The sequence below is a fragment of the Eriocheir sinensis genome, chromosome 54, assembly GCF_024679095.1.
Source record: "Eriocheir sinensis breed Jianghai 21 chromosome 54, ASM2467909v1, whole genome shotgun sequence".
NCBI lineage: Eukaryota > Metazoa > Arthropoda > Malacostraca > Decapoda > Varunidae > Eriocheir > Eriocheir sinensis.
The window spans coordinates 3,999,665-4,016,231 of NC_066562.1; the positions used below are offsets into that span (position 1 = coordinate 3,999,665).

The window sequence follows — 16,567 nt, forward strand, 5'->3', positions numbered from 1 at the left end:
AGTTTAAATATATAAAGACTGAAGACGATAAAGACGAAGATAAGATATAGTAAGATGAGATATTAAAATACAATAACAACTACTACTACTACTACTACTACTATTACTACTACTATTACAACAACAACAACAACAACAACAACAACACATACCTTTTCCGGGGTCGAAGGTTGAGGTGGTGGTGGAGACGGTGATGGTGGGGGGTGAGGGAGGGGGTGGAGGGGGTTGGAGGTGGGGGGTGAAGGGGGTGGTTGCTGGGGTGGTGGTGTGGTGGGGGTGGGAGGGTCCTGCGGGGGGGCGCGTCCTCTGCCCCCCCCCGCCCCCCTCTCCTTCACCTGCCCCCCACCTGTGCGCCCGCTGCGACCTCGGGCCATTACTGTAATAAAGGAATAATTGCATAAATAATTAATTACGTAAATATATACATAAATACATAACTCTCTCTCTCTCTCTCTCTCACTGTGGTCTTTTTATTTTTTTCCTTTTCATATCATACTTTCTTCCTTGTATTGTATTACCTTTTATTTATTTTATTAAACTTCATTTTTTTTATTCTCCCTTTTAAACTTATATTCTCCCTCATATTTCTGTACGTTTCCATGTATGTTTTTTTCTCGTATTCTCCACGTTTTATTTTCTATAGTGTATTGACCTATTTATTCTTTCATTGCATTTCCACTTTGCAGCAGCTTTTTCCTATTTTTTCTTGGCATTCATCTCTACCCTTCATATCATTCTCCTACTCCTTTCCGTGCTCCCCTTCTGTCTGCAGGTATAGGCGTAACAAACTGAAGTGGCGTGATCTCTTAATAATTGCACTTCGGGGCAAAGGAAATACCCTATGACGTGTGTGTGTGTGTGTGTCTGTGTGCGTGTCTGTGTGTGTGTGTGTGTGTGTGTGTGTGTGTGTGTGTGTGTGTGTGTGTGTGTGTGTCCTGTGCAAAGGCGACGATGGCATATTTATGTTAGGTTTGCTTGGATTAAGTTAGGTTAGTTTTTAATTATGTGCGTTTTTACACATACCAAGCTACCCCGTGAATCCCTAACACTACTAATTTCCCTGCCTCTCCTTCCCGATGTGTTACGAAGAGTTTTAAAATAGTTACGGTTAAAGGACATGTATTTTCACCCTTCACCCCATAATATGAATTCGTATGGTATTTGAAGAGGCGGAGAAAAAAGCTAAACTATACATTTACCGATACAATAAACTTTAATACGGTAATGACCAGCATGAGCATAATTAAAGAGGAGCGGAGTGGCTCAACATCTGAGGATTTTCGTATTGGCAGAAATTACCAAAAAAAAAAAAAAACGCCAATATGCACGCAAAGTCAAAGTTAACAAGAATAAACAATAGAAGGGAAAAGATAAGGAAAAGTTAGGTGGAAAAAATATATAAAAAAGTTAGGCAGAGAAAAAATAGGTGGAAAAAAATATATATAAATGCTCCTCCTCCTCCTCCTCCTCCTGCTACTACTACTACTATTACTGCTGCTGTTGCTTCTATACTACTACGTCCACTAGCACTTTACTTTAGAATCCCCGTTACTTAAGGCCAAAGAAAACGATCCCACTTCAAACCCTCACAGAAAACGTCACTTTACCTGGGCTAACTCTACACACCTTTTGGACTTGGTTTATTTCTTCACATTAATTTTTCTAGAAGTTTTCGCCTGTTATTAAGAGTAAGCTGTCTGTTTGTTTCGTTGCATGAATGTACTAAACGTGGTTACATTGTTTTTTTCAGTCACAAATTCTTTCCTCGGCAGCTTCCTTCGCATATGTATCTAACTCTACGCTCCCGCCATCCTTGATCAAATACAAACCCTCGGAAAACTGATATTCCTAGTAACAAGAAGAATAAAAACGAGAAGCTAGGAGCATTAACGAAATAACACAAAAGAGCAGCCTGAAGTCCTTCAAATGTAACTATGATGATGATATTGATGATGATGATGATGATGATAATAATAATAATAATAATAATAATAATAATAATAATAATAATAATAATAATAATAATAATAATAATAACGGGTGGGAAGGAATGGGGGAGTGAGGTGTGTGAAGCTGAAGAGGTCGGTGTGTACGGGGCCTGACAGAGGTGTGCCCGACGCCCTGCTACGCCCAGTGGTGGGCACGGTTCCAATAATCCGCTAACCGCTAACTAGAGAAGCTACCTTTTTTCGTTAGCTGATTAGCGTTTTCGCTAACTTTGGAAACAGTTAGTGGACCAATTAGCTTCCGCTAAATGTAGTTCCTACTCCGCTAACTTTGAGTCCACTAAAACATAGACAGGCTTGTTCTCGTCCGTTGTGGGCAGACACAGCACCAGTTGAGCCACATGGCGCAATAATTCCAGGGCTTCCACTTTTGGATAAATTACGTCTTAAAGTAAGGTCATTGGACAGTTAATAAGGAAACTATATCTAAGCTACAACCGAAGCTAAATCCATAAAAAAAGTTAGCGGTTAGCGGTCTGCGTTAGCTTCCACAAGTTTCTTTTATCAGTTTAGCGGTTTAGCGTAAGAGAAGCTAACTTTTTAGTTAGTAGCTTACAAGTTAGCGAAGCTAACTTTTCGGTTAGCGGTGCCCACCACTGGCTACGCCACACTTGAAGGCTACTCCCTTGTTATCAGGCGAGGCTTTGGTTATCAGCAGCAAGGCTGCAGCGGTGGCGGCCGTCAGTGTGGCCTCAGCACCGTCACGATGCGAGAGGCGCTGTGGCGGGGGTGGTTGTTGTGGGCGAGTCTGGCTGCCGCAGCGAGGGTGGCGACGTCCTCTGTGGTGGCAGGGGAGGTGCCAGAGGTGGTCAGAAAGGGTGGAGGCCAGGGAGAGTGTGAGGTGCTCGATCTTAGTGAGATGTCTCCCGGTTACGTTCTGCCCACAAACATCACCGTGAGGCCCTCGGAGGCAGGGTGGCGGTTGAACGTCACCCTGGGGCGGGGAATGGAGGCAGCAGTGTGTGTGCGGCTGGAGGGCAAGCAGGACAGGCTGAGGGTCACGGTTCTGGCGGAAAGATGTGAAGGAGGGGCCTTGATTGATTACAGCTATATGAACGTGTCTGTCCCGCTTGGCGTCTGGACCAGCCTCAGGGTGGACGTGGCGGCCAACACAGTCATCGTGTCGGCGCCGGACGGAACCAACACCTCGGTGGTGACTCGCGGTTCCCCGCTGCCTCGCAACGGCACGCATATGAAGTTAACAGGGGCGAGGAACGTGGAGGCCGCGGTGGAGTGCCGTATCAGCTGCCCGGGGTACAGACACGCCTCGCCGGGGATTGACAAAAAGGTGATTGTCAAAGAGTGGTCTGAAGACAGTGTGCAGTTCTACTTCCGCCCCGGCAACAAGTTCGTCAAGTTGGATTACGAGGTGGCGTGCACCACGCCGCTGGGCCACATAATGTTTCCTCAAGTGTCGGACATTACACCGGGCTCAAACCTGTACCCGTGGCACCCGGTACACCTGCACCACGGCAGCGGTCTAGCCACGGTGAGCCTCGACAACATGCCGCTGAAGAACAAGACCCTGCCTGAAGGCTGCACCTTCAAGAGGCACACTATCAGAGTGATGGGGGACGGCCTCTTCAGTTTCATCTGTAATCCCTTCAACGGAGAGGTGGAGTGCATGGAGAACGAGGGCAGCTCTGTGGCGTCTGTCGCTGCTACCCAGGCCAGGATGCCGGAGGTCGCTGTAGCGGTGATCACTATCGAAACCATTGTCGTGGTGCTGCTGTTGATAACTGTCTTGTGGTTAGTGAATAAAAGGCATCAATCGCAGAAGCTCTCAAATGAAACAGTTGAAAAGCAGGATAAATATAAGTTGTTGCTGAAAAAGTATCAGCAGCTGGAGAAGGAGCATCAGCTGCTGAAAGAAAATAATATGCAGCAGAACAATCAACAACATGAACAGCATCAGACACAGCAACACCAGCACCAGTAACATTAACAAAGAAATAAACAAATAAAATCAGGAAACTCCAACAACAAATACAGCAAAACAACAAAAAAACACGTTATGGCAAGGCAACACACTATCAAAACAAAACAAAAGTGAGAGGTAGAGGCACAAAAGTTCACGAGATGGCGGACTCACATAAACACTAGCCAGGCAGTGACGAGTGGAGAGTGTACATATGCCCCCACAGACCCTCACCAACACCCAAACGTCTGCCTCTCTGCCACACCGCCACTGCCCCCCTCCCGCCCATATACTTCACCACCACACCCATCAGCCCCTGCTTCCCCCAACCTACCTTCCCCATTTAGCTATCACATCCCCTCCACTCCTCCTTAACACAGACATATTTAACAAGTTTACGATACGGAGGAACTGTCATGGGTCACATTTAGGTACTTATTTAGTTGTAGCATGTGTACCTCTAAAGGGCAGCCGCTTGTTTGTGTGTGTGTGTGTGTGTGTGTGTGTGTGTGTGTGTGTGTGTGTGTGTGTGTAAATGACTATAACTGTGCATGTATTTTTGTGTTTGTTGTTATTTATGTATAGGTATGCAAACATGTAGGTACATTCCTATGCTCAGAAGACATTGCTATTGTTCTAGTCGTTGTTTTTTACTCTGTTATGTGTGTAACTTTTTACGTACTGTTTTTACTATCATTATCATCTTTATCCGTACTCATGTGATTGTTTTAAGTCCCAGTGATGTTATTATTTATTTGAATCCTGTACAAATTCCTTACGATTTCTTCCGATCTTTCGTAACCAGATCAAAATCAGGTGCTGTTCGCCGGCATGGCTGGATAACCTTTATTAAATATTTGTTGATAAGATGACTTACTTTATCTGGCCTCTGTGTGTGTGTGTGTGTGTGTGTGTGTGTGTGTGTGTGTGTGTGTGTGTGTGTGTGTGTGTGTGTGGTGTGTGTGTTATTATTGGTCTGCTCGCAAACAAAACAAAAAGAAAATAAATAGTTAAAAAGTTTAAAAAAATAAGATAAAACGTATTTAAAAAAATATAAACCACTAAATATGAAGGTAATCTAAACAATGTTACTAACTCAATGAAGAAAAGAAAACACCTTTCCATGCACAGTTACAATGAACCATAAACACACACACACACACACACACACACACACACACACACACAGCGTATGACCCGAAGAGCAACGACAAGGGAATGAACTGCTAGAAAGTGTTGTTGAAGAGATGAGAGGACAGACCAAGAAGAATGGATGGATGAAAGGGCTAATAGAAGACAGAAAGGGTGGGAATAAGAGAAGGCACAATAACAAACGACGAAATAAGAAAAGAAGTTAAAGCATGGGACACAAAAATGTGGAAACAAGAAATGCAAGAAAAAGCAACCCTGAAAATATATAGAACCTGGAGAGAAGAGATGGGAGGACAAGAGGAAGTGTACGACAACAGTGATGCATCAGCCATCCTTTTCAACTGCAGAACAAATAACATGAAGCTGAGAGAAAGGAAAAGAGTTAACAACGAGAGTACGGCGTGCATCATGTGTGGAGACGAGCTGGAGGACCTGAGGCACTTCATCCTGCACTGCCCGACCTACGACGAGGAGAGGAGCAGCATCCCCGCACTGCAGCGTCCATACCACCAGGACGAAGAGGACACTATCGGAAGAGCTCTTTTTGAAAACACAGAAATAGAGACAGTAAAGGCAGTACTATATAATTTTTGGCAAAAAAGAGAAAAGAAAGGAAAGGAAGAGGAGACGTAAAGAAATTTAGAAACTCAAAAGACCCAGACCGAGAAAGACCGAGAAAGACCACAGACCCAGAAAAAGCTACATCAGGGAGTGCAGTTACAAAGGCGAGACTCCCGACCGACAACTCAACTCGACTCAACACTAAACCGTCATCTTGAGGTGACCGCCCAAGGAATCTAGAGGAGGGGCAATGGTACCCGAGAGACGGAGGAAGCGGACTCGTTAACCAAATCGCACCTAGATGGCACCACCATGTCTGAAAGGGTGAGGAGGTTAAGCTTGTTCGATAAGTTTAACCTCCTCCTATACCATTACTGCGCGTTGAACAAACTGCTTTTAAAATGATCAAGGTCCCGTATAATTTCTACCGGTGTTGAAAAGTCTGTCACACCTATTATAAATAAAGTTATTGATAGCCTACTCCTGAGAAAAAATTCTCTCTCTCTCTCTCTCTCTCTCTCTCTCTCTCTCTCTCTCTCTTACACACACACACACACACACACACACACACACACACATTGCATTACTTCAACCATATTCGGCTTTCCGTATTTCCAGCTTTGAAAGAGGTTGGAGTGTTTTGACATATGTTAAATAATTTTCTCCTAGAGATTTACAGGAATTACCCCTAGAGCCAGGACTATAAGGTGGAGGAGGAGAAGCATAGCTGAAAGAAAAGTTATAAGTAAGAGATGGGGAGAGGAGTGAGAAAGTGAAGAATAAGGAAGAAGAAAAGACAAAGAAAGCGAAGACTAGAGAACACTGGCATGGTTGGGTTTGGTTAGGTTAGGTCAGGTTAGGTTAGGTACCATCCATGTGCGCCTTCATATTATGGCTAAATGAACATGTATTTTCGCCCTTTGACCCATACTATGAATTCGTGTATAGTATATCCGGAGGCGGAGCTAAACTACTCATTAACCGATATAATATAATTTAGTAGGGTAATTATCAGCGTGAGGCAGAGTGAGAAGTAACTCCACAATTATCGAAAAATGTTCGTACTGGCAGAAAATAGAAGAAAACCCTAGAAAGTGTGAGCGCAAAGTTAAAGTAAATAAGAATAAACAACAGAAAGGAAAAGATGAGGATAAGATAGGTGGTGGAAAAATATAAATAAGATAAGGAAAAGATCGGTGGAAAAGATATATAAAAATGCACCTCCACCTCCTTCTCCAACTCCTCCTCCTCCTTCTCCTACTACTACTACTACTACTACTACTACTACTGCTGCTGCTGCTGCTGTACTAATACTACGTCCACTGGCTCTACCTTACTTTAGAATCCCCGTTACTTAAGGCCAAAGAAAACGATCCTACTGCAAACCCTCACAGAAAACGTCATTTCTATCTGGGCTAACTCTACACACCTTTTGGCCTTGGTTTATTTCTTCACATTAATTTTTATAGAAGTTTTCACCTGGTAAAAGTAAGCTGTCTGTTTTGTTGCATGAGTGTATTAAACGTGGTTATGATTTCGTTTCATCCACAAATTCTTTCCTCGGCAGCTTCCTTCGCAATTTTATCCAACTCTACGCTCCCGCTATCCTCGATTAAATACAAACCTTCGGAAATTAGTAATCCTAATAAATAAAAAAACGAGAAGCTACTAACATTAAAGAAATAACACAAAAATGCACGTTAAAGTCCTTCAAATATAACTATGATAACAACAACAACAACAATAATAATAATAATAATAATAATAATAATAATAATAATAATAATAATAATAATAATAATAATAATAATAATAATAATAATAATAATAATAATAATAATGGTGGGTGGGAGGGAAGAGGAAAGTGAGGTACAGGCTTCACAAGTGTTATCAGGCGAGGCTTTGGTTATCAGCGGAAAATCTGCGGCGGTGGCGGCCGTCAGTGTGGCCTCAGCACCGTCACGATGCGTGGGGCGCTGTGGCGGGGGTGGTTGTGGTGTCTGGCTGCCGCAGCGAGGGTGGCGACGCCCGCTGTGGTGGCAGGGGCGGTGCCAGAGGTGGTCACAAAGGGTGGAGGTCAGGGAGAGTGTGAGGTTCTTGATCTTAGTGAGATGTCTCCCGGTTACGTTCTGCCCACATACCTCACCGTCAAGCCCTCGGAGGCAGGGTGGCGGTTGAACGTCACCCTGGGGCGGGGAACGGAGGCAGCAGTGTGTGTGCGGCTGGAGGGCAAGCAGGACAGACTGAGGATCACGGTTCTGGCGGAAAGATGTGAAGGAGGGGCCGTGAGTGACTACAACTATCTGAATGTGCCTGTCCCGCTTGGCGTCTGGACCAGCCTCAGGGTGGACGTGGCGGCCAACAAAGTCATCGTGTCGGCGCCGGACGGAACCGACACCTCGGTGGTGACTCGCGGTTCCCCGCTGCCTCGCAACGGCACGCATATGGTGTTAACGGGGGCGAGGAACGCGGAGGCCGCGTTGGGGTGCCGTATCAGCTGCCCGGGGTACAGACACGCCTCGCCGGGGATTGACAAAAAGGTGACTGTCAAAGAGTGGTTTGAAGACAGTGTGCAGTTCTACTTCCGCCCCGGCAACAAGTTCGTCAAGTTGGATTACGAGGTGGCGTGCACCACGCCGCTGGGCAACATGATGTTTCCTCAAGTGTCGGACATCACACCGGACTCAAACCTGTACCCGTGGCACCCGGTACACCTGCACCACGGCAGCGGCCTGGCCACGGTGAGCCTCGACAACATGCCGCTGAAGAGCAAGACCCTGCCTGAAGGCTGCACCTTCAAGAGGCACACTATCAGAGTGATGGGGGACGGCCTCTTCAGTTTCATCTGTAATCCCTTCAACGGAGAGGTGGAGTGCATGGAGAACGAGGGCAGCTCTGTGGCGTCTGTCGCTACTACCCAGGCCAGGATGCCGCAGGAGGTCGCTGTAGCGGTGATCACTATCGAATCCATTGCCGTGGCGCTGCTGTTGATAACCGTCTTGTGGTTAGCGAATAAAAGGCATCAATTGCAGTCGTTGCTGATGAAGTATAAGCACCTAAAGAAGGAGCATCAGAATCTTCTGAATGAAAATAAGCTGCTGCAGAAAATCAACAACATGAAAAGCATCAGACACAGCAACACCAGCATCAGTAACATTAACAAAGAAAACAAATAAAATCAAGAAACTCCAGCAACAAATACAGTAAAACAAACAAACAAACGTTATGACAAGGCAATACACTGTCAAAACACCCAAAGGAAGAAAGGGGCAGAAGGAATCGGATAAACACTAGCCAGGCAGTGACGAGTGGAGAGTGTACATATGCCCCCCACAGACCCTCACAAACACCCAAACGTCTGCCTCTCTGCCACGCCGCCACTACCCCCCTCTCGCCCATATACTTTACCACCACACCCATCAGCCCCTGCTTCCCCCAACCTACCTTCCCCATTTAGCTATCACATCCCCTCCACTCCTCCTTAACACAGACATATTTAACAAGTTTACGATACGGAGGATCTATCATGGGTCACATTTAGGTACTTATTTAGTTGTAGCATGTGTACCTCTAAAGGGCAGCCGCTTGTTTGTGTGTGTGTGTGTGTGTGTGTGTGTGTGTGTGTGTGTGTAAATGACTATAACTGTGCATGCATTTTTGTGTTTGTTGTTATTTATGTATAGGAATGCAAACATGAACTTTCCTACGCTTAGACGACAGATTGTTATTGTTCTAGTTGTTTTTTTACTGTTTTTCGTGAAACTTTTTACGTACTGTTATTACTATCATCATCATCTTTATCCGTATTAATGTAATAAATGTTTTAAGTCCCAGTGATGTTATTATTTATTTGAATACAGTACAAAATCCTTACGATTTTTTCCGATCTGTCGTAACCAGGCCATTAGGAGGTGCTGTTCACCGGTATGGCTGGATAAGTTTATCAAATATCTGTTGATAAGATAACTTTATCTGCCCTCTGTGTGTGTGTGTGTGTGTGTGTGTGTGTGTGTGTGTGTGTGTGTGTGTGTGTGTGTGTGTGTGTGTGTGTGTGTGTTCTTGGTCTGCTCGCACACACAAAAAAATAAAATAGAAAATAAATAACAAAATTTGAAGAAAAAATAAGATAAACCGTATTTTAAAAAGGAAGTCTATCCTAAGTATACGCGTGAATAAATGGTAAATAAAACAAACAAGCTATCAATTAATAATGACGTAAGTGAATATATGATAAAGCAATTAAACCACTAAATATTAAACTAATTTTAGCAATGTTACGAACTCAATGAATAAAAGAAAAAACCTTTCCATACACAGTTAGAATGAACCATAAAGTCACACACACACACACACACACACACACACACACACACACACACACACACACACACACACACAGCGTATGACCTGAGGATCAACACCAAACCGTCATCTTGAGGTGACCGCCCAAGGAATCTAGAGGAGGAGGGGCAATGGTACCCGCGAGACGGAGGAAGCGGACTCGTTAACCAAATCACACCTATAGTCTGTCCAAATTAACTTGGCCAATTTGCACCGAGAAGCCCCTCCCCCATACTGGCTAAGCTCCGCCCCCCTTTCACCTGATTGGCTATTGTTGACATCATTTATTGTTTCAATGACACGTACCAAATATATATGATTGAGATAATCTAGCTAGTTTCATGATTAAAAAATATTCGTAATATAATTGAATGATGCCACTCTACTTTAACAACCAATCACATCACCTAAGAAACAAAGTACAATAATAATAATACACCAGTTTTCAAGGGAGAACGGGCCCTTCAAAACAACGAATGTAGCAGCATTGAAGGCGGTAGTAGGCTACCTATAAAGTAAGGCACACTTTCCGTCATTATTTCCTACATAGCTCATTCACATAGGCATACTAAATATAATCACAAAAAGTATCTTCTACAGTAAACTTTCATAGGTAGGAATCGGAGGACGGGCGCGTCGTCTGGCGCGCTCTCCGTCACCCGCTGTTGCGCCGAGCGTACGCAACCGTCCCTCCAAGCCACAGACACAAAAAACTTATGTCTTAATACAATGATTCCTACCTGTATGAAGTTACTGTAGAAGATACTTTTTATGTGATTATATTTAGTATGCCTATGTGAATGAGCCATGTAGGATGTAATGACGGAAAGCGTGCATTATTTTATAGGTAGCCTACTACCGCCTTCAATGCTGCTACATTGCTTGTTTTGAAGGGCCCGTTCTCCCTTGAGAACTGGTGTAATATTATTATTGTACTTTGTTTCTTAGGTGATGTCATTGATTGTTAGAATGCCGTCATTCAATTAAATTACGATTATTTTTTAATCATGAAACTAGCTAGATTATCTCAATCATATATATTTGGTACGTGTCATTGATACAATGCATGATGTCGTGAACAGCCAGTCAGGTGAAAGGGGGCGGAGCTTAGCCAGTATGTGGGAGGGTTTCTCGGTGCAAATTGGCCAAGTTAATTTGGACAGACTTATTATAGATGGAAGCAACCATGTTTGAAAAGGTGAGGTTAAGCTTGTTCGATAAGTTTAACCTCCTCCTATACCATTACTGCGCGTTGATCCAAGTTTTTTTTTTTTTTAATGATTAAGGTCCCATATGACTTCTACCGGTGTTAAAAAGTCTGTCACACCTATTATTATAAATAGAAATTATTGATAACCAAATCCTGAGAAAAAAAATTCTCTCTCTCTCTCTCTCTCTCTCTCTCTCTCTCTCTCTCTCTCTCTCTCACACACACACACACACACACACACACATACTTGTCTCACCGGCTGGATAGATTAGCAGGTCATCGCTAACCCCATAAGCTGAGTGACGGCCGACACCGCTTCTACCTGCACCCCTGCCATCAACTGCGACCTGGTCCTTTTTTGACCTGGGGTTGACCTGGGGCTTAACACCTGACCCGCCACCCAGAAGACCACACCGCCTCCAACCGCACCAACGCACTGCATTCCACCACCTCACCTCCCCCCCACCTCCCCAGACCCCCTATACCCCTTTCATATTGTACATTTTCCTTATTTTTTTGAAAATTGTATTTTAATGTGTATATTTTCAGCTTTACAGCTGCAATCACTTAATAAACCGTTTATTATTATTATTATTATTATTATTATTACACACACACACACACACACACACACACACACACACACACACACACACACACACACATTTCATTACTTCGACCCTATTCGACTTTCCATATTTCCAGCTTTGAAAGTGGTACCCGAAAAAAAATTGGAGTATTTTGACACGTTAAATAAAAATGGATAGTATTTCTCTAAAAGAGATATGTACACAAATCACCCCTAGAGCCAGGACTATAAGGTGGAGGAGGAGGAGCAGAGCTGAAGGAAACGTAAGAGGTGGGGAGAGGAGTGAGAAAGAGTCAGAGATACGTCAGTCCTCGTCGACAGACCGACTTGGTAGGCTAGATTTCGATCGCCGATAGAGTCGGTCTGTCGGCATCCTGCTACGGGCCACCTTTGGCAAAGGCCCGTGGTCCCTCGTGCAGGGAGGGAGCAATCTTTTCCCTCTTAACGTCTTCGGACTAGGGCCCGTTTCCCCTAGTGATACTAGGGGATAAATATTTAAAAACAATGAGAAAGTGAAGAATAAGGAAGAAGAAAAAAAGGAAAGCGAAGACTAGAGAACGCTGGCATGGTTGGGTTCGGTTAGGTTAGGTTAGGTCAGGTTAGGTACCATCCATGTGCGCCTTCATATTATGGCTAAATGAACATGTATTTTCGCCCTTTGACCCATACTATGAATTCGTGTATAGTATATCCGGAGGCGGAGCTGAACTACTCATTAACCGATATAATATAATTTAGTAGGGTAATTATCAGCGTGAGGCAAAATGAGAAGTGACTACACAATTATCGAAAAATGTTCGTACTGGCAGAAAATAGCAGAAAACCCTAGAAAGTGTGCGCGCAAAGTTAAAGTAAACAAAAACAAACAACAAAGGAAAAGATAAGGAAAAGATAGGTGGTGGAAAAATATAAAAAAAAGATAAGGAAAAGATCGGTGGAAAAAAATCATAAAAAATGCACCTCCTCCTCCTCCTCCTAATACTACTATTACTGCTCCTGTTACTACTATACTACTACGTCCACTGGCTCGACTTTACTTTAGATTCCCCGTTACTTAAGGCCCAAAAAAAAAAAGAACCCATTGGAAACCCTCACAGAAAACGTCCCTTTTTCTGGGCTAACTCTACACACCTTTTTGCCTTTTTTTCACACTATTTTTTTCTGGAAGTTTTCCCGTTAAGAGTAAGTTGTCTGTTTTGCTGCATGAATGTATTAAACGTGGTTGTGATTTGTTTTTGTTTTTTTCAGTCACATTCTTTCCTCTGCAGCTTCCTTCGTATGTTTATCTAACTCTACGCTCCCGCCATCCTTGATTAAATACGTACAAACAATCGGAAAATTGATACTCCTAATAACAAGAAAAACGAGAAACTAGGAACATTAAAAAAATTAAACAAAAGTGCAGCTTAAAGTCCTTCAAATACAACTATGATACTACTACTACTACTACTACTACTACTACTAATAATAATAATAATAATAATAATAATAATAATAATAATAATAATAATAATAATAATGATGTGTGGGAAGGAATAGGAGAGTGAGGTGTGTGAAGGTGAAGTGATCGGTGTGCAGGGGACTAGTAAGAGGTGTGCCCGACACCCTGCTACGCCACACTTGAAGGCTACTCCCGTGTTATCAGGCGAGGCTTTGGTTATCAGCGGAAAGTCTGCGACGGTGGCGGCCGTCAGTGTGACCTCAGCACCGTCACGATGCGAGAGGCGTTGTGGCGGGGGTGGTTGTTGTGGGCGAGTCTGGCTGCCGCAGCGAGGGTGGCGACGCCCGCTGTGGTGGCAGGGGCGGTGCCAGAGGTGGTCACAAAGGGTGGAGGCCAGGGAGAGTGTGAGGTGCTCGATCTTAGTGAGGCGTCTCCCGGTTACGTTCTGCCCACAAACCTCACCGTCAGGCCCTCGGAGGCAGGGTGGCGGTTGGACGTCACCCTGGGGCGGGGAATGGAGGCAGCAGTGTGTGTGCGGCTGGAGGGCAAGAAGGACAGGCTGAGGGTCACGGTTCTGGCGGAAAGCTGTGACGGAGGGGCCGTGAGTGACTACAGCTATATGAACGTGCCTGTCCCGCTTGGCGTCTGGACCAGCCTCAGGGTGGACGTGGCGGCCAACACAGTCATCGTGTCGGCGCCGGATGGGATAAACGCCTCGGTGGTGACTCACGGTCCCCCGCTGCCTCGCGACGGCCAGCAGGTGGCGTTGACGGGGGCGAGGAACGTGGAGGCCGCGGCAGGGTGCCGTACCACCTGCCCGGGGTACAGACACGCAGCGCCGGGAAATTATGAAAAGGTGACTGTTAAAGAGTGGTCTGAAGACGCAGTACATTACTACTTCCGCCCCGGTAACGCGTTCGTCAAGCTGGAGTATGAAGTGGCGTGCACAACGTCCCTGGGCCCCACGATGTTCCCTCAAGTGGCGGACATCATGCTGGACCTAAACTTGCCCCGGTACCTGTGGCACACGGTACACCTGCATCACCAAAGCGGCCTGGCCTCGGTGAGCCTCGACAACACATCGCTGAAGAACAAGACTCTGCCTGAAGGCTGCACCTTCAAGAGGCACACTATCAGAGTGATAGGGGACGGCCTCTTCAGTTTCAGCTGTAACCCCTTCAACGGAGACGTGAAGGGGATGGAAGACGAGGGCAGCTCTGTGGCGGGCGTCGCCACCGCCCAGGCCTATATGCCGCTGGAGGCCGCTGTAGTGATAGACATTATCGAAGCCATTGCCTTGGTGCTGTTGTTGATAGCCGTCTTGTGGTTAGTGTATGAAAGGTATCAATTCAAGAAGCGATTAAATGAAATAACTGATAAAGCAGAAGCAAAGAAAACAAAAAAAGACAAAAATATGAACCAATTGTTACCCAATAGTATAAGAACATAAGAAAGTAAGGGGTCTGCAAGAGGTCGGTAGGCCTGTACCAGGCAGTTCTTGTGAACCTAACCCCACCTAACATCACTATCCATGAATTTATCTAATCTTTTTTTAATGTGATTATTGTATTGGCGCTCACAAAATGACTGCCAAGCCTGTTCCACTCATCCACCGAGAATGAAGTGGAGCAGTGGACTGGCCGCGCACCGCTCTTTTGTGCGTTGGCTGGGCTCAGGATTCTGTGTGCGTAGGATACTGGATGTTTTAAGTTAACTGGATGTTTAAACATCCAGTCGACAGACCTGCAGGCTCTGCCTAGCCACCGGAGGGGCGGAGCCAACTCCAACAGCCAATCAGAACCTACTGCGCATCACGTACACGGTGTCCTGAGCCCATCCAGCGCATAAAAGAGCGGTGCGCGGATTCCCTCTTTTTAGGGGGTAAATCCCTGAAATGAAAAAAACAGTCCGTGCTCCCTCGTGCGAGAGGGAGCAATCTTCCCCGCCCCCCCCCCCCCCCCACAGTCCACTACAGTGGCGACTTAATGACATTACTACTACCTAAATCATTGATATAAATGATAAACAGCTGTGGGCCCGATCCCGAACCCTGTGGGACCCCACTTATAACAGCCCAAGTCAGATCTTTTAGCATTGATTTGCACTCTTTGGCACAGACCATTATCTCCCCTCTCGCCAACACACTTCACCACCACACCCCTCAACCCCGACTTTCCCGGTCCCCCATTAGGCTCTCTCGTCCCCTCCTCTCCCAATCACTCACAGTAACACCACGGACATATTTAATAGTTTACGATACAGAGGAACTATAAAGGGCCATATTTATATTTAGGTACTACTCTAGATGTAGCATGTGTATCTCTTAAGGGTAGGCGCGTGTTTGTTTGTGTTTAATAATAATAATAATAATAATAATAATAATAATAATAATAATAATAATAATAATAATAATAATAATAATGTGTATGTATAATTATGACTGTACATGTATTTTTGTGTTTGTTGTTATTTAAGTGTTAGTATATGCAAACGTCTACATTCCTATGCTCAGATGACGTTGTTATTGTTCAAGGTTGTTTTTTTTGTCCTGTTATTGGTATAACTTTTTACGTACTATTATTACTATCATTTATCATCATCCTTATTCGTATTAATGTGATCGTTGGTTCCGCAAGTTCCCATTGATGTTATTATTCATTAGCATCCTGTATAAATTCTTTACGATTTCTTCCGATCTTTAGTAACCTGAACATTAGAAGGTGTTTTTCGCCGGCAAGACTGGAAAACCTTCATTAAATATCTGTTGAAAAGATAACTTATTTTATCTGTCCTCTGTGTGCGTGTGTGCGTGAGAGAGAGAGAGAGAGAGAGTTTAAGAAAAATGTTTTGGTCTGCTCGCACACAAAAAAAATATAAATAAAATAAAAAACAAAAAATAGTTAAATAAGGTAAAACGCATTTTAACAAAGGGAGAATCTAACCTAAGTAAACACATAAATGGTAGATGAAACAAACAAGTTATCATTTAACAATGAAGTGAATATAATTATGGTAAAGCAATTAAATATTAAGGTAATTTCAACAATGTTACTAATTCAATAACAAAAGGAAACATGTAAGAGCAATATCTATTACGAAACCATTCCATACACCGTTAGAATGAACCATAAAAACACACACACACACACACACACACACACACACAGCGTATGACCTGAAGATCAACACCAAACCGTCATCTTGAGGTGACCGCCCAAGGAATCTAGAGGAGGAGGGACAATGGTACCCGCGAGACGGAGGAAGCGGACTCGTTATCCAAATCATACCAAGATGGCAGCAACCATGTGTGAAAGGGTGAGGAAGTTAAGCTCGTTCGATAAGTTAACCT

At 44.3% G+C, this 16,567-nt stretch overlaps 1 protein-coding gene across 5 annotated transcripts; it reads left to right on the forward strand.

Annotated features, from left to right (window-relative positions):
• Positions 1–2,523: 2,523 nt before the first annotated feature.
• Positions 2,524–15,994, forward strand: LOC126983560 (uncharacterized). 5 transcript variants are annotated; one of them, XM_050836353.1, is made up of 2 exons: positions 2,524–2,847; positions 7,731–9,470. In XM_050836353.1, exons 1-2 carry the CDS (start codon positions 2,713–2,715, stop codon positions 8,811–8,813), a joined length of 1,218 nt encoding a protein of 405 aa, XP_050692310.1. In that variant the 5' UTR covers positions 2,524–2,712; the 3' UTR covers positions 8,814–9,470. The 5 variants fall into 5 exon arrangements, with proteins under 5 accessions (XP_050692310.1, XP_050692309.1, XP_050692312.1 ...); XM_050836352.1 differs by having other exon boundaries at positions 2,528–2,811; positions 7,695–9,470; XM_050836355.1 differs by lacking the exon at positions 7,731–9,470 and adding an exon at positions 13,592–15,994 and having other exon boundaries at positions 2,661–2,811.
• The last annotated feature ends 573 nt before the right edge of the window (positions 15,995–16,567 follow it).